This window comes from Cryptotermes secundus, unplaced genomic scaffold (genome assembly GCF_002891405.2).
Source record: "Cryptotermes secundus unplaced genomic scaffold, Csec_1.0 scaffold1901, whole genome shotgun sequence".
Lineage (NCBI taxonomy): Eukaryota > Metazoa > Arthropoda > Insecta > Blattodea > Kalotermitidae > Cryptotermes > Cryptotermes secundus.
The window spans coordinates 209,748-229,548 of NW_019728512.1; the positions used below are offsets into that span (position 1 = coordinate 209,748).

Sequence of the window (19,801 nt, forward strand, 5' to 3'; positions counted from 1 at the left end):
AGGAATGTAGAAAACATCCTTATCGAGGCCCCTCACGTTGTTAAAGTGGCAGTTTTTCTCTTCCCATGCAGCTGTACAGCAGCAAGACTGAATAGAGTGCAGGCATTTCTATATCTGCTATTGAAATTTCACATAGTTACCTTTTTTTTTTATTGCTAGTGGGGTGGGACTAAGTCTCTTGTATTGCGGCCACTTCTGGCCTATTGTACCAGTCCCAGATGATAGGTGAGGGTGATTGTGGAGCAATTGGTGGAATGCAAATTGGCAGGGGAAACCTAAGTCCTCTGAGAAAACCTGCCCCAACGCCACTTTGTCCACCACAAATCCCACTTGACCAGACCTGGAATCGAACCTGGGCCGCCGCGGTGGGAAGCCAGCGACTAACTGCTTGAGCTATGGTGCGGCCCTACATAGTTACCTTAATCAATTAAAAGAAACTGTGTCTCCCACCATATCCGTGAATGCATATGGATATAAATGAGTGGTAGATCATAACTTTCCTGAGTGTTCTATCATGTTTCTCCATGGCTTAATGTAAACAAAGCATTCCAAGCAGAAGTCATAAAGCCTGCTTTCTAATTACTTAATTTGCAGTGTTATGGATCTATTACCATTATTTTTGTTATTTCACTTTAGTGCTTCTAAGGGTTCTTTTCTTCAGTAGTCTCTTTATGATTAATTTGTCAGGCATACATTCAGAGGCCCACACTTTTACCATATTTGTAATTTGTAACTTACAAACAACATTTCACATACAGTATGTATGTACAATTAAGGTCTATCTCCTAGCTAGATTTCATGTGGTTCATAGTTATCACTGTCACACTGAACACTCAAGAAAATTTTCTCACAGCTGTCATGTTATTGCTTACAGTCTACAAAAAGATGACCTTAACACATGTTACACATTTTTTGAGGATCTCTTACCAACTATAATTTCAGAACCCTAAATAATTGTCATTAATGTCACTCCCACTTCACAATCTCAATTATGCACCATGTTGTTATTACTGACAGGAAGGAAAGTAGGTTAAAAAATTAAAAACTACCATCACAGTTGTATATCCAGTCTGTAAGCTGTACTTCTAGCAGACACTTTGGCAGAATCTGCCTCTTATCCCCCCCCCCCAAGCTGATATCTTCACCTTCCTATGTGGGACTGGCTAGAATGGTTGATATGACCGTGATATATACGGAGTTAACATATCGTGTCATGACAGAATAGTTTAACAAGGGTAGTCGTCCGTTGCTAGGCAACGGCCAGTAAACACTGATCCACAACCACAAATCAAAAAGCCACAATAGAGGAATTGTTGGGTCATGGCTCAGCAATTCACTGTTTTCTGTGTGGTCTGATCCAAGGCTATATAACGGGGACCAGCAAAGCAATGAATTAGTTGTGAGTTGTGGAATGCTAGCCAGCCAGCAATGATGTAAGAACAAGAGCGAAAGAATCTCTACTGTTGGGAACCATAACCGAGCAATGACTATTGAAGACTACAGTGACTACAGCGATCTGTTAAGCGCATACCTTAACAGTAGCACTAATATTATTGGTAGCTATAAGTTATAAGCTTTCTATAAATCCAGTTACCAATCTAAACCCTGTGTCTAGTCACTAACACAGGACATGAATCTGTTATTTGAAACATAGGGCTCATGGAGTGATGAAGTTAAAAAACATTGCTTTGGAGAGTACCTATCTGACTAACTCCATGCAACTCAGTCCCTCTTGAGACGCTAGCAGTCACTCAGCTACTCAAGAATTTTCCAACATTTCATGGAACCTGCCTATCCATGGCCAGATGATTCCAGTCCATTTTAATATTATACTCCCACTTATGTCTGGGTCTTCCTAGTGGTCTCTTTCCTTCTGCATTTCCAACCAAAATCCTATATGCATTAATCTTAATCCCATGTGCACTACATGCCTGCCCATCTCATCCTCCTTGACTAGATCTAATTATATGTGGCAAAGAGTGTGGAAGCTCTTCATCGTCTCTTTAAGTGAACCTATTAATTAGAAATTTCGTAAAGTGTAATTTAAATTTGTAATTTAAAAATTTTCAGTGTCTCTTGTTGCCAACCACTGCGGTTGTGTGGTCTAAGGCATGAACTGTCTTCACATGCTTGAACAGTGGGATCATGGGTTCGAATCCCACTTCAGACATGGATGTCTGTGAGCATTTATTCTGTGTTTGTGTTCTCCTGTGTGTAGATAGTGGCCTTGCAATGGGCTGATCTCCTCTTCAAGGAGTCATACCGACTGTGTATAGATTAAGTAACTGAAAAGCATCCAGGGTCCACAAGGGCTGTAGAGCCATACACAGATGTCTCTTGTTACAGGCTTTGGAGGTTGCAGATAGTGAGCTCTCAGGCAATGGTGGCAACAGTGGCCCAGTGCATTGGAATCGCAGCAGTGCTATCAACTACCTGGTGTCACATCAAGCACCTGATGGCTCCTTTGGTGATGTATTCACCACTACTGAAGTTATACTTGGCTTGGGCCCACGGCATTTGAGCTCTGTCAGAGACCTCAACTGTGGTGGTAGTAACACTGCTGGTACTTTTGCAGCCAGTGGTTAGTACAGTAACAAAAGAGAAGTGTTTCTTGTAGTACACATCAAATAATAGAGAATTAAGCAATCAATTTGGTTATTAAATCATCACCACATTATCGTTTCAAGCTGTATTTAAATTTTTGTGTAGCACACTCTTCACGTGGTGTTCAAAACTTCCCACTTTTTTAAACTATCCAACAAAATTAAATAAATTTTTGGAAAATTTATTATAGCATAAGCTTCATCATATTTGCACTGCTTTTCTTATTAGCTTGTCTGAAGAATGTTTAGAACTAAATGAAGCAGCAATATTTATTAACAGAGTACAGAGACTGCCAATTGAAAAGAAAATATTTCTTGCCTGTATATAGCAATTGTTATAAAATATATGTGACAGGAATCATCATGGGCTTAGAACATGTTGAAATTCATATATTTTCAGTATCTCAACAGAGAGCAGCTGTACAAATATTTTTAAGATTCTGCAGACCATTTACTCCTACACATATAACCACTGTATGAGCAGGGTAGTGAGCACTGTATGTGGGTAAGAGGAACTGGTTTGAGGGGTTAAACTCCTATACCATTTTCATATTGCATGCTGCATAATACTACACTTACATTTAGGTTACTTCAGACAAGTCAGTAGGTCATAGTTTAGCCTTGGGCCATAGTGATTATTTACTTTCAAGTTAGAGTTGAGAGGGTTTTATATTGACTGTACTTAAACTCTTCTTGCACCACTCGTGGATTTCAAAAAAATATTAATGGAATTTAACATTTATTGTCAGGTGTATATGTAGAAGTAGAAGAAAGGTCATTTTCTCCACATATATAACATGAGAGGTTTCACTAATCCTGTGCAGTGTATCTTAAAGTTACAAAATTAATATAACCAAAATAAAAGTGTGAGCATTATATTTAATTCTGGAGGTAGCTAGAAGAACGAACTTCAGTAACATTATAGAAACAAAATGACAAGCAGTTAACAAAAGCAGGCCATGAGGTAGTAACAGCATTAGTTTTGTTCATTTTAGGGATATTAGACTCTGAATAGAGACAGTTGTTTGAAGAACATGGAACTTGTTTCAAGGCAATATTTTTATGAACATTATGTGGAGACTGCATAAAATGTTTTGGTTTATTAATAGTAGATGAATTACTGTAAGTCATATGCAAAATTTGTATGATGATATGTTAAAAATACATGCACCAACTTTGATTAGGCATTTCTGTCTTCCAGTCTGCTACACTGTTATGAGCAGAGGTCTAGGAAAAGTGACACAGGTCAAATTTTGACATGTAAAAACACTCTTTATTTGCTAAACATTTCATTATAGAGATGACAAAAGACTGATGAAAATACCTGGAAGCTTGGTACGTTGTACTATTTTACGTGACACTGAACTGGTTGTTATCCTCATGGCACATTTTTTCAAGTTCCTTTTTAATATTATTCTTCCCTTTGTCTTCATGTGGCTACTTTCCAACAAGTTTCCCCAGGAAAATTCTGCATGTCTCTTAGTTATGAAGACTGAATTATAAAGAAATGATAATGGGTCCAGTGATTGAGACTAGCTCTTTCTAATGGGCCCAACTGAGTAGGTTTATCCTTCCCTACCCAGCTGAAGATGGAGACAGATCCAGTCTCTGAAACGTCATGGTCTTTTGTCTTTTACATACCAGACAATGGCTGAAGTCCAAAACAAGCCAAAAGAAGTACGATAATATTTTTGTAGATGTGGCATCGTTTATAGTCATAGTGTGTTACCTTCTGAATGTTCCTTTGAAAAAATAAGAGTTGCAAATATAATATGAAGAGAATGCAAGCGTATATTGCTACTTAACATATAATTATATTTCTTTATATCTGTTGCGCTCCCTACCTCCTGAATAGCACAGTGTTAAAGATCATCTTTGTTTGTGTCGGTCAGTATGACTAACAGAAAGCAGCACACTTATAATACAACAAGGAATTATGATCTTAAAGTTTAAAGAATAAAAGCAATGATTTCTCAAAAGACAAAACACAACAATAATGATATAAAGTCACAGACAGGATCAGTAACAGTAATAGGTAATGAAATAATAGATACATTTCAATGTTATTATGTAGAATATAAGCTATCTTAAATAAAAATACAAGACACAAAGAGAAAATGATATTGTTCAGGGAGTCGCATAAGGCTGAACATGTAGTATAGATGGGAGAAATAATAGGCATAGGATTTTGGTGAAACATGTAAATTCCTAATGTGCTGAAGTTTTAGTTGTTGACAGCTTCAATGTTAATTGCGTTTCAAGGACTTACAATCCATTATTAATTTTTTTATGTAATTCTTGATCTTTAAAATTAGCAACTCATCAAAAAATATAAGTTCTTTTGTACATTTAATTTGTCCATCTTCATTCCAGCAGTTAAGAATGTCATAGGGCTACATAATAATATGGTGAAACTCAGTAACTATTCAGTCTCATAGAGTTCATGCTGTGTTTTACCAGATACACTCACATTTCCATAACTTTTCACATGCTTGAATGACTTACTATTTTCTTACTTTTCATTAGATATTAATTAATATTTCAGTTGCGAAACTTCGGCCATCAGTAGCAGCAACCCATCCCCCTTCTGCTCCAGGAACTGCTGTCTCAAATGTGACAGTGGAGGGCATAACACCTCGAGAAAATCCAAAAGAAGAGGAGACAGTGATTGTGACATACACATTATGGGTTGGAACAAATGTCACAGAAAACTTCACTATCAATGTGATAGCTGAGAAGAACTCAAGTTTCTATCATGTGATGCAAATTGCTGCAGAACAGGATTCCCGTTACCTGTGAGTATTTGAGTGCTCTGTGTTTTTCTGACTTCTCCCCTACCTTGCCTTATTGTGCAAATATAGTATCTTAAAATGCCAACTATGAATACATTAATTATTAGTTTGTTTAGATTTGTTCCTTGTACCATATGAAATCTAATGCCAGACTCAAATACAATGAATTGAACAAAACCTCTAAACAGCATGGGTAGTGCATCTTTATGGGCTACTGGTATGCCCTTGAGCTTGGAGATCTATAAATGTATTTGGCATCAGGATAACTGACACTGGAAAGTCAGTAACAATGCTAGCTATACTGCCATGGCACTGGCTGAGGACCACTTGATTGATTAAAATGAAGTAATAACTTTGAAAAATGAAAAGTACTTTTAGGCTTCTAAAATTATATCCTCAGAGGAGTTGCTCAGAATTAGCTCATCTGTCAAAACCAGTTCTGGCCTCACTTTAAAGACTGCCAATTCCATCTCAGAAGTTAGGAGTTCTTACATTCCTGAGCATGTGAAGCCTTTTAATAAAAATTTTTTAATAATAATCTTCTTCTTAAGTATTTTTGTGAAAATAATGTTGCAAACAAAACAATTGCTGTCTTTGCTTCAATGATGAAAGTGTGTCTTATAAAGAATATTTTAACCGTGTAAGTAAAAAGAGTAAAGCTATCCTTGTATCAGGCCATGAAGGCCCATAGGGTTGTGAGATGTTGAGGGTCCCACATTATCTAGACAATCAACTCAAAGATGGCGGTAAGGTTGTCAGCCTTATGCACCGGCCGCACTTTACTCCCCAGGAAAATTATTTAATTAATTCCTGGCACTCATTTCTGTTAGAGGCTGAGTAGACCCCAGGGCCATAGTGCAGCTGGAAGGATTAGATCAACTGGAAAAATCCAATGACCTCATCGGGACTTGAACCCGCAACCTTCTGGCTTGTAGCATAGTGCCTCAACCACTACACTACCGCGTGCCCCTTTTTAACCGTGGGATCACTAAATTCTGTTATTCATAGATGTCAAACATTATTTAATGTTATGGCATCATAACTTCCCAGAGCAAGTTCAGGCACAAGATTGAATACGGCATTGCTGTTACGATTTCCACAGTAGATAAATAGACTTGGGTGTTAAACAGTCCTTGAACCACCACCAGCCACAACCTATTGTAGGTACCCAGTTGAAGACTAGTTCTCAAAAGTCCTGCATTTCAAAATAAAGCACAGTAATTTGCATAATGGGGCCTTCTGATTATCAGTGGGCTTCATGAAGCGGAAACCTAACAGTCACACAGGACAGGATGATTCATCTTAGCTAGGGTACCTTTCACAGGTGAAGCTGTTTACTAGTCCCAGTTTGAATGAGCTACTCTTCACATGCAGAGTCTGTAAGTAATCTAGTTAGTTGCCTCAGATGGTTCATTTGATGGGGAGTTCCCAAAGGAAGCCTTTCACATGTTTTTGTGTAAGGTACAGACTTCCAGTATTCTTGGTGGTGAATATTGTTGAAATAATTCAGGAACACACATGTGCATGCGCACAGACAATGGAACTCAAATCCAATTTAAGTTTCCTTGATTTAAGATTTTCACTCAGTTGCAGTGGCCTCAAGTCAGCAGTCTCAAAGTCAGATATCCTCCATTTGAATGTTCAAATCCATTGGTTCACTCATAAAAAACTAAAATGGGGATTTCACTGCATGTGTATGATAAGGTTATAAGTATGTTGCTGGGGTGTGCCAGTGGAAAATGTAGACCCTGAAAATGGCAGAATCTCCAAAACAAGAGGCAGACAATGTAAGAAGGTACATGTGCACAATCATGGAAAAAGAGAAAGATACAGATAAATGCCATGGACTCAGAATGTTGTGGTGGTGGTGGTCGTCTGCAAGCAAGCCTGAATGCTTTTTAATCCCTCTGGTAAAATGTGCCCATCTCACCACCTAAATGACCTTCTGTTCCCCTTATAGTGTTTGAGACATAAGCAAATGCAATTTTCAATTTTTGAGAATTCACTCACTTTTATTTACTGTAACATTACACAGCTGATACAGAACATGTAATAGTAAATGTTTCTTCATATTTATTCAGAATACTATTAAACATTAGAAAGGAGGAATAAAGCAATATAAAAGTTGTTTGCATTTTTATTTTTTATAACAAAATACAATAAAAATGTACAATATACATTTACATTTAAAGTGTTCAAAATCTCTTTCCACTTGTGTGTAACTGCATCATTTCTTTCATGGTCTCAGTAGCAGTCATTCACCATAATTGGAATCCACTTCCCATGGTAGAATTTCTCCTTGATAGAAATGTCCTGATGGAACCTTATCCCATGCTCAGTGGTGGCGTCTACAAGGTTTGTTGGAAAGCATTCCAAGCGCAAATGAAGACAGTATGTTTTCAGTGACATACTGTACTCCATAATTCTGTAGATTGCTTTGCTTTGTGTTTCCTATCTGTACAGAAAGTTGTCAAAAGCCAATCTGAATGCCACCCACATTGTCTTCTCAGCTCCTTTCTGAACTTCATCAGAATTTCTGATATTCTTAACCTCCTTTGTCTTAAGACTGAAGATCCCTTCTTTTGTCTTTGCATCACTGATTTGTGGAAACTTTTGTACCAGATACTGAAAACCTTCTCCATGTCATCTCATGACCTTAACATAAATTTTCATCATTCAAAACTTGATGTGAAGTGGGGGGAAAAATATTTTCTGTAGGTGTACAAGTGGGTCATTTGCAATATTCTTTTGCCCAGGATTGAACTGTTGTTGATGAGGGGTTTCCCTCACAATGACTACGTCTTGTGTGACTGTCCTCTTCACCATAGGCAGCAGCAACCTTTCGTATAACAAAGCTGCATGCTGGATAGAACAGCTGTGACTTACGAATCTCCAAGAGTATTCATTATATTGTATGCAACAGAGCATGAGTTCATATTTTCATGACTCTTTCATGGTCACAGCATGTTTAGCAGGAATTGATAATAAGGTTATCCATTGTGACAAAGAGCCTTCAGACTTAACTGTGAGGAATCAGTTAAAATCACCAATCTTCAGGCTTATGCTTATGTACGAGTATGTTCTCACTAGTTGGGCGTATATATGTATGTAAGGACATGGTGAGAACATACATATGAAGGGAGCACAAACATGGATACCACAAAAGAAAAAGAATGTGGAATGGAGAGAGAGTTTTGTTCTCAAACAAACATAATTTAGTGTGAACAATAATAATGATATAGCATGGAAAAGCACTGATTTAAGATCTATTGCAGTGCTACAGTTTCAGAAAGTAAACAATTGCCTGAAGATGGCCAAGTAAGGCCAAAACATATCATAGCAATTGATGTGAATTTAATGTTATTTTATTTTCAAGAGAGATTGTGAACAGTGTTAAGTTGCATTAAAGACAGAGGTGAATGAGTGAGTGATACAGCAATGCAACAGGATGCTCAAATATAATATTATATTACTACTAATTTTATGCCCCAGTGTGACATATTAAAATTTGTAAGTCATAGTAAACAAATAAAAGTCACACATCTAAAGACTAAAGAAGATTCCTTCACATGATATTAGCATCTACGTTCAGCAAAATTAACACATAACTTCAAGGTTAGAAGCCTTCAGTACACTGGAAATTATGCTGTTGTGTGTGGGTTCATGAAGAATTAAATTAGAAATTCTCAGACATTTTGCTATATGAGGTACTTTTCATATCAGTTGATGAGAAGTACCTCATTTAACAAAATGTCTCCATTACAATAAAATTTTACTTGTAATGAAGAGAAAAGTAACTTTTCAGAAAGCAAAACAGCAGGACTTGCAGGGGAATCTTGAGTAAAATTCTATAAATTACAGTTTATTTTGTCCAGGAAGCAAAATCTTTGTTGAACAGCATTAATTGATAACACAGTGAAAGCATTGTAAGTTGGCAGATCAAAATATACTTACAGCTTTGAGGCAACTGAGTGGCCAAATGGACATTATGTACACACCATAGCAGGCCACAAGGAGGAGCCGTCACATTACCATTATTGGCTGCTGTACCAGGTGCCAAGTCTGCCTGATCCTGCCAGCCCACCAGGAAACAATCTCATCACACCTGTTGGTCAGTGAGCATTGCCATCTCAAATATCAATATCAGTATCCACAGTTCATTAAAAATGCTCTCTGAATTACAAGCTTTATGTAGAATTAAATGAGATGAGAAGAAGATGACCACATATGGTAAATTAGAATTTTCTCAAAAATTGTTCCAGATGTTTTGTTCATAATCATTCCATAGTAGAGTGTCTGTTATAACCAGTAGTTTTTTATTCTAGAAATAGATGTGCCAGTGCACAGATATGACAAATGAGCATATTTTTACAGGTTACTGTCAACAAAAAATAAAATTTCAAAATATTGAAAGAATATTATTTTTAAAAATATGAATAACAAACATCAGTATAATAATTGTTGGATTTTAGGTTATCCTGGCAGTGTCTATGAAGAGTTCAGTCTTCTGAGTTGTAGTTCTGTGTTGTTCAGAGAGTGTCCAACGTTTTAGATGAACATATTGCCTCTAGTGGGGTCAAGGAGTAAGCCATACAAGAAACCAGCTCAAGCAGACAGCAAGTTCTTACTTTCCCCTTCTTCCAGTTTCTTGCTGGGTTTACCCCTTAACCCTGAAGATGGATATGTTACTCTGAAGTGTCATGTTCTCTCCAAACTATGTGGCATTAAAAGCCAGTACACCATAGTCTCCGTACAATAAATATAGCACAGAAGATTCTTATTTTCTGCATTTCATAAATAAATGTATCAGTAGGATGAACCATTTTGTATTGCCAAAAAGGAATAGAAAGCTAATAACTAACTTCTCTGGTAAGAGAACATGGAAACTTAACTGCTGATAATACCAGAAAGTGGCAATGGAAATTATTTTGCACTAGTTTATATCATCAGTGTATTTTCTCAAGGTCTATTTTTATATCATTTTGCTACTTCCTTAGTCTTCCAAGTAGCTGCTTTCAAACAATACCCTAAAAAAATATGTGTCCTTTCTTGTCTCTCACATCCCATTTCAGGCACACATCATACATCCGCTCATCATAATCTGTACAGATTATGAGGTTCCATGTAATGTAATACAAGCATAAAGCCTAGTGAAATTTCTGCAGGAAATTTTTACAGTTATCAACATCAAAATTGGGCATATTATACTTATTCCTTGTGATTCCCTCTAATACATATAAATTTTGATGTACATTCTGAAAATATGTCATTCAATATGCTGGCTGGGAACACGAAAAAAGTTTGGGAAGGAATCAAGATTCTGAACTTGTTACAATAACAAAACTAAGAGGTTCTGCTATCCAGAGGTATTTTGGCAAATGTAAACACAGTATTGCTGACTCAGCATACATTCTACTGCTGTTCAATGATGTTCTCTTCTGTTCCTATTCATAATTACTGACATTACAAGAGGGCATCAAGTGTTAACCTCTCATATGCATGAATCTTAACTTCTCCACTTTTTAATTATAACTTAGCAACAGTTATCTTTACTCTTTTTGTAGGAGTCGATGGTTTAATTGTTGAAGATGGAGATCATTACCTTTTCTGGTACAAGAAACTCTGAGTGCCACAAGATCCAGCATACACAACTATATCTATTCCATCTTAACTTATTGAAGTATGTAACCTTCAACACTGAACAGCTGTGACATGGTTTCGGTAAAGACTTGGAAATTACTTGATGGTGTATTAATTCAGTAACTTTTATGTAGACTGAGAATTTATATGCATATTCTTTATTCTGTTTTTCAAAAGTTGTCATTTCATCCACTTCCTAGCTGGATGGAAAATGTTCACATTCCTGCGTGATTTTTCAACATTACTTTTACCATGTTCATTTGTCTTGGTTTACTGAAACGTTATAGAAGGTATGATGAAATTACAGAGATTGTGGTCTTTAAGCTCGGTTCACTGGTTTGTTTTTTGGCTTATTTAATAATGCTGTGTCAACTTCCAACATAATATACTGTTAAACACACACAAAAAAAGATTGGGTTTGAGATTGGACACGCATGAAATGAAGTCTTTTTGAGCCATTTGAAAGCACTGTCTCAACATTTGCCTAACAGGAGAACCATATAAGTACTCAATTAGGACAGCCAGTCTCCTGGTTAATACTATAGCAGGGTAAATAAAAGATACAAAGCAAGAGTACTGCCGACTGCCTGTTGTGTTTTTCAGTGAAGTTGATCTGAATATCCCATGAGGAGGAGATGAGAGTACCATGGAAAATCTCATTGTGCTGTCCAGTAGGCCCCACATTCAGCATTACTAATATAAAAAGTGACTTTTTGTCATGAGAATATTTTGAAATGTTCTTATACTCAAATTAATTTTCTACAAATATTGTCACTCTTTACATCATTACATCCTACTTTTGTCACCAACTTTTCCTGTCATTATATTACAATACACTGTAAAGCAGTTAGCTTCTAAGCTGGCTTTTTTTACACCAATCTCAGAAGATGTTCCATAAAACTGTATTTAGAGTTGTTTGATGATGATGTAGCACAAATTTTAAACATTTTTAAACACTTCTTTCTTTATACAAAATCACAGAATTTTGTAAATCCATTATGGAACAAAGAAATTTAAGTTAAATGTTATTTGATGATAGTATGACACAGTCCTTATGGATTTTTAGACGTTCTCTGTTCTAGTTTTCTTTTAATACAGTAATCTTTTCTTTTTAGTAGTATAAACAACACAACATTTTCAAAAGAGTACTGTGACCACCTCTGTTCCTGCAGAATAAGTTCAAAGTTATTTGATGATGGTATAACAACTTTCAAGCTTTATATTATTATTTCTATTTCCATCATATTAGTTTTTCATTGTATAGAACTGCAATATTTTGGAAAAGGGGACTATGTCCATCTTGAGGTGGACAGAATATGAAGGTATTCATACTTTATCAGTCCCTTGGGAAAAGCTATTCTCATATCCTAGACAGGTCTGTCAAGGGTCCCACCACAGTAGGTATTTCTTTATACCCTCTCCACCTCAATATAAGCACAATACTCATTCCAAATTGTTGTGATTTTTATTTTTAAAAAATCAATGTTCAGGATAAGTATTCTGGATAGATTCTACAATTTTATTAACATGGTTGTTATGTAGAAACCTTTGTTATCCTGTAAGCTGAAAAAGACTACTTACACAATTGATATAATATTCATGACCTCTATGGTCTGTTTGACATCTGTCTGGGCTTTGAAGTGAACAATTAATTAACACAGTGTTGATGACTGTTCAAAGATTTGTGACCATGGCACAAATCTTATATCAAATATACCTGAGACACTGACCTATGCCCAGCATGACATTCATGTAGTCAACACATTGCTAAACCCTGCTTCAGGTAAGCAGCTTTGAACATCTTCAGTAAAATGTTATCACTATTTAGTAAACATCTTCTCTATAATACTTTCGCTGTTACATGTGGATCTGTTCACCATGCAGAAAAGTACATTAAGTCTTATGGACAGAATTACTATGCCAAATAGACATAGGCTCTAATATGTATGTTTTTATTGTGAAAATTTCCTCAGAATAAAACAGGTTTAGTAAAAGGTGAATAAGATCATACTTGTACATGCATTTAAAAGTTTGAAACTGTTTTATGTATAATGACTAATTCAGCAGCAAACATCTATTTTCTTGTAACAGTGAAGTATGTAACTACTATTAATTATACATTTACTCCAATCACAAATATAATTTCTTAGTTTTACAGTTCTTATTCCATTCTGAACCACCTTGATTCATCATTCCACATTCAACAGACTGATACAACTCCATGTAGCTACTGTAGATTATGCCATTTGCGCAGGCCCCGTGAGGTGATCAAGAAATGTATTAATTTAGAAGTATACATGTTTGTACTTTAAAATTATATATTTTTCTAAGTTCAGTAATATTCTGCAATGATTATTGGGTTAGTGCCTTTTCCCAAAGATATGAAGTCAACGCAGTTTTTGCTTAACATTACATATGAATTCTCAGTCTCATATTTTTGTGAAAATACTGTAATGCAGTTCTTCAATGTGATGACTTCATAACCTCTTTCATACATCTATACATAGATCACATTTTTAACATTCCACATTTCAGTTACATGTGAAACATTTTCATTTTCAATTTGAGGGAAGGTGTCGTAAGTATACACATATTATATTTAGTAATCTAATTTATACAAATTTGTTTGTTTGTATAATATTCATATACACATATAATAGTTTAAATGGTCTTTATTACTTTGAGCTCCTAACAAAAGAAATGTATACATGCAAGGAAGACACTCTTGCAGTAGAGTCATGAGCCTTGTTTTATGTCTTTGAGTGGTGGAACATTACAAAAACAGGCTTAAAATTATTTATACTAAAATAATGTGAAGTTGCCAATATTGTTAATTTAAACAGTAATGTAAACAGTATTGAACTTTGAACATAGCTGCGAAATCTGAATACAAGTGGGAAAATTTCTTGGTTTTGAGGTTCTCACAATGGAGGCTGGAAGTGTACTACCTTCTAGGATGTAATTTTGTGTAATCTGCTAGAAGTTTACTAATGTTTTGGAGGAATATTCTGCCTCAGTCTTCAGGCTCAAAGAGTAAGCCAAGCAAGCAGAGCATTGCTACTCTGGTTACTGCTTGCTTAGCTTACTCTTTGAGCCTGAAGATGGAGGTGTAATGTTTCCCCAGAGTGTCAGTAACATCTACCAGTTTACACAGCAGCATATCCCAGAAGACATTATGCTTCAAATGGGAGAATTGCTTCCTACATTAAGGAATATAAGGTTATTCTTGTGTTCCATCTGGAACGAAGAAGCTTGTGTAATTAAAAGTTTTATCACAGTGTGGAAGTCACTGGTTTATGTAACAAAGAGACAATTTGATATAAAATACAATTTTTTGTGGCTTCAGTTTCCCACATGTTCTGTTACTGAAAATCATTTGTATCAAGTGAATTCATATTTCAATTGCATACTTCCTTACAGTTCATAACCATAATAATTCAGTGTTCTTTCCTACCAGACTGAGATAAATCATATAATTAAGATCAATAAATAGTGCAGTTAGACAATTTCTTTATTAAAACCGTCACAACACAACTATACTGAGGTCAGTGCCAAGTTTGGCTCAGCTACATATTTCAGCTACCAAAAGCCATCATCAGGCAAATACATGGCCAACATACTAGGTGGTTCAAATATGACCGGGACTGATTTAAAAAAAAAAAATTGCCAAACACTTACTTGCACATGTCAGTCTTCAACGTACTCCCCTCCGGAGTCAACACATTTTTTTCAACTTTCTNAACCTGTCTTCTGCTTGGATTGGATCTTACTCCAAGTTCCTTGATAGTGATGCGCCTATTCTCACGAATAAGCATGTCTGCACGATCACTGTTCGGCTCGGTGATGGATGTTCGCGGCCAACGATCATGCAGTTCATTCTCCACGCGCTCTCTGCCCTCTCTGAAGCACTTACACCACTTAAACACATGGGTCCGTGAGAGACACTCTTCCCCATACTGTTGTTGGAGTCTGTGGTGAATTTCAGTGGACTGGACGTTTTCTCCGAGGAATTTGATCACAATGCGTTGTTCCAGGTTCCACAGTAGCTTCCGTTCTCTCATTACTCTAGCAACTTCCAGACAGGACTGAACAGGTTCTAACCCTAACAGGAGGGAGGGTGGAGGTTGTGGCTTCACTCTCGCAAGGTTGCACAGCTGCTGAGAAGTGCTGCTTGTTTACAAAAAAATCAGTCCCAGTCATATTTGAACCGCCTTGTATATACTCGTACACCACTGAACTGCAGTACTAGTAAAATTGGATACAATAATATTAATTATATTAAAATACTTGGTATAAAAGTACAATAAATTAGATTATATAAATGAAAGTTATAGTATAAAACAAGATTAAAATTCTTCAAGTGATGCTTTACATCATCGAGTCAGTCGTTGGTTTCTGTGATTTTGTTGTATTCCAATGGACAAATTGGAGTATTCTATATTTTGTGTATATGGAGACTCCTGTTAGAACTACACTAGAGCGATTGTTGTTTCCTATGCAACGGTCTGTTCTAGCGTTTCCATGGAAGTGACTCTTCTGGATTGCAAACATGTTGCAATATAATAAACTGTTTTGAAGGCTCGTTGAGTCGTTGTTTACATTCCCTACAGAATGGACAATACTTTGTGAGATGAGGCACTGATTAAATAATTAACATTAATATTACTACATCTAGATCACGAGCCTTCAAAACAGTTTATTATATATACACAAAATATAGAATACCCAAATTTGTCCGTGGGAATACAACAAAATCACAAAAACTAATGACTGACTCGATGATGTTAAGCATCACTTGAAGAATTTTAATCTTGTTTTATATCATAACTTTCATTTATATAATCTAATTTATTGTACTTTTAGGCCAAGTATTTTAATATAATTACTATCATTGTATCCAATTTTACTAGTACTGCAGTTCAGTGGTTTATATCCATGTATTCGCCTGATGATGGCTTTTGGTAGCCGAAACATGTAGCAGAGCCAAACTTCCCATGTAGATTTGTCCCCTTCCTTCCCTGCTCTCAAATAGCTGAGTTCATTTCCAACATTAGTCTGCTTGCACCTGTTCTCACTGTCTCTTCGCTTGCAGATTTTCTTATTTTTCCTTCTACCCTGAAGATGTAGGCGATACGTTCCTCTGAAACGACGGTTAACACCACATCTACATGGTGCCACATCCAAGATGGCTGCTTTCTTCAAATAAAAATATGTTCATACCAAATTTAGCATATTTTTTAAGGAATACCTTCCATGATATGTCACTCAACACCTGAATATCCATACTCCATGCTGTTGTCACTGATATTTTCTTCTTCATCAGAGCTGATACTCTGTTCATCATATGGAGAAATTTTCATATTTATTCTATCACTACTACATTCATTCTAAGAAATATCTCTGTATTAATAATCTTGCAAAAGTTCATATTAACACCTCATCATCACTCATATGCACCTTACTACTGGAACCTGCCATAATGTTTATTTGCAGAAACCTGAACCCAGGACAGCTATCAAGCAATCGGCACCCTGCTGTCTCACTCTGAAGTAACTAGAAGACCTAACAAGTATAACATACATATCTGCATTGCTGACTGTCATTATACCTACGATGACATAGTTGAAAATATGAATGACGTGTACAGACGTCTTACCCAAGAGAGACAGTGCAGGACATGTTAAGATGTCATACCCACTTCTTTTATGCTACCAAAGATATTAATATCAGAATTGTTTGGACTGCTGAACATTCCTTGAACTTCATGGTAGTCACGTAACATCCTTCCCCTAGATGAAGTGCGTAAGTTTTGCCATCAATGATGTATAATTATGGACACTGACCTTTACTAGCCTTTAAAGATGGTCTTCTGCCTTATTATGTAATCCAACCCAAACTGAATCCTTCTAGGATACTGGAACTTTGTTGTTGTTTCTAATGAGCAGAGGAGGAAAGTGTATATAGGTCATAAATTCGACCATAAAATCCACTGAAAGTTGCATCTTAATATTAAAAGATGAACAAAAGGAATGCTGTAACAGTTTTATAAAATAATACAAATGTAGAAACACTGAATCTTGAACCACTGTATGCATATGGAAACAACAAAATATGAAACATTACAGCATATTCCTTTTGCATGTATCTTCCAGTTAGCCTTTCAATTCAGTAACTAGATTTAAGATTTGGTTTATTCCTTAGAATTTCTTTATGGTGGCTCAGGGGCCCTGCAAACATAGAATGTGTTGCTCTGAGGTGGATCTACCAAAGTCTAATTATTTGGAGAGAGAGAGAGAGAGAGAGAGAGAGAAACACACTTTTCCAAGATTTTGTTAACTAACAAATTGCAGTTTACTTCTTATTGCAACCTGTTGCTATATTCACTACCATTAGAAAGATTTGAGTTATGTGGCTCAAGTTCTTTTAGTATTTACATTATCATTATAGTGAATGCAGGTGTCTACATTTTTGAATAGCAAGAACAAATATTTCATATTGTTATCACCATGTTCTCAGAGTCTTTTGCTGCAGGAGAGAACTCAAATGTGATCTACATAAACCTGGAAGGTGAGGCTTCGTGCCTTCATTTAGATTAGTTCATTAATGATACAAGCTGTTATATCTAGGCATTGCTCATTTCAACATTTCATTTGTAGTCAAAATATTTAAAAATATGCATAACTTATTTTACTATCTGCAATAGCCATTTTAAGAGTTCTGAGAATTAAAATATATTAGTAATATAAACTGATTTAAAATCATTATTAATTGGATATTATATAAACACTTAGTGGAGAGTGAAGCGGTGATATGCATGGCATTAGAGCAGACATTTTTACATTACTTCATTGTAGAGTAGAATGCTGGATAAAGTGCTGTGAATGTATGAAGGCGTTTAAAGCAGTGGTTCTCAAGCAGATGTACTGCATGGTCACACTGAACAACATTTGGATTTAGAGATCATAAAATATATAAGGAGCATCTAAACCTGGACATGTACTAAGCATTTACACACAGAATATTTTCTTTACATTGTGCTGAAAAATTAATCTTAACACTTTCAAGATTTGGTCCCTTCCAAAATTGTCATATGCATCAAAACAGCCGATATTTACACTTGAGAATCACTGGTTTTGAGGCTCATTTCAATTATAAATATATTTTTTATTGCTTAGTCTCCAATATATTTGCATTAATTGATTTGAATATGCTACAACAATAACATTTGAAATTTCTTTATGTACATTCAAATATGGTGCACACCATTTAAAGTAAATCACTGTTGTTATGAATGCTTTGTGAAGCACTGGTTTTGTTATACTTATAGAACATTTCAGAACATCATAACATTTTTGATTTCCTTTGACAATATTATTATATTACATATGGACAAGTGTGCTTTTGGGTAAAGGTCACATATTTGTTCATAATACATACAGCATCATATCTCATGGTCAGGAAGATAATCAGTGTACTGTTGTATGCCATGTGATACTGACTCAGCCTGTGAAAAGTAGAGTAGTGTGATTTCATTACAGTGTTTCCTTCTCTTGATGGATGCAAGCTGTCAAACTCGTAATACCCATATAATACATTTTTTTACATAACTGCTTAAATTCATTCATATGCTGTTTTTACCATAGGTAGTTGCAGTACAATGTCACATACACACAAACACAAAAATACATATAATACACTTTCAATATAACAAATATAATGCCATCATATTAAAACTGAACAACTTATATCTTTAACAACTGTAACATGTTTGTTCTTTCACTCGCTGGTGTGAACTGTCTTATGTTGACAATAAGTAGATCATGTGTTTAAAGTTTCAATGAAATTCATTATTATTACTATTATCATCATTAAATTACACATTATAATTTTTCCAGTAATTATCCGTGGTCAACTTCCTTCCATAAATTAAAACTGCTATACATAGAGTATATAAACAGATAATGGTAAGTGTGGAACTGGGGATGCTGCCTACTGAAAAGTTTCTTGCTTTATATGGTTTGTGTGGTGGTGGTGGCAGTAGTACAATCAAGGGGATTATACTAGGTTGGCCTGATGGCTTAAATGTACAAGATATAGGTAACTTTGGTAGGGAAACCTGTTGTAAAGCAGCCACTTAAGAAACGGAGAAAGAGATGCGATCGGGGTTTCAGAAAATACATCGTGAGATTGTAAAAATGTATTAAACTGGATGAGGATCATATTTTTTATAGCAGGCTTTGGTAATAAACTTGTTGCTCATATTTCCAGAGAGTTAGTTATTAGACCTAATTAAGCAGAAAGAATTAAACAGTATTCAGTTTAAAGCCAATATCCACACTGATGAGCAAAAATACACTAATAACAAGGGACCGTGGTACATTCATGATGATTATGGTCTTCCACAATATGACATTGTGCAATTTGGTAAATAAGTATCAAAGTTTCGGAATAAGCTGCTGCCTTCATCTTCAGGGTAGAAATGTAAGCCACATGGGCAAAAATTAGAGTGGACAACAAGAACTGTAGCTAAGACCAAACCGGTGGGACTCCTTTTCCCTTCCTGCCTACATCTTCAGGTATTGCATATTTAATTTCATATTTTATTTTTTAAATATTTTGTGTCAAGTGACTGTAAAAAAAGTAAAAACTAAGCTATCCCTGTAACAGGCCATGAAGGCCCATAGGGTTGTGAGACACTGAGGGTCCCACATTATCTAGACAATCAGCTCATAGACGGTGGTAAGGTTGTCAGCCTTATGTGTCAGC

The 19,801-nt window shown here is 35.8% G+C and overlaps 1 protein-coding gene across 5 annotated transcripts in view; it reads left to right on the forward strand.

Moving 5' to 3' along the window:
• LOC111865268 (uncharacterized protein CG3556) overlaps positions 1 to 19,386 on the forward strand; it is a 171,173-nt gene extending 151,787 nt beyond the window's left edge. For 3 of the 5 annotated variants that reach the window (XM_023853162.2, XM_033751759.1, XM_023853163.2), the window contains 4 exons: positions 2,347 to 2,581; positions 5,149 to 5,398; positions 9,352 to 9,506; positions 10,960 to 14,004. In XM_023853162.2, the coding sequence (XP_023708930.1) occupies positions 2,347 to 2,581; positions 5,149 to 5,398; positions 9,352 to 9,506; positions 10,960 to 11,021 (702 nt within the window). In that variant the 3' untranslated portion in view covers positions 11,022 to 14,004. Of the gene's footprint in view, positions 1 to 2,346; positions 2,582 to 5,148; positions 5,399 to 9,351; positions 9,507 to 10,959; positions 14,005 to 16,528 lie in introns of those variants that run through there. The other 2 variants (XR_002842955.2, XR_002842956.2) reach the window with 2 other exon arrangements.
• Positions 19,387 to 19,801: the final 415 nt, after the last annotated feature.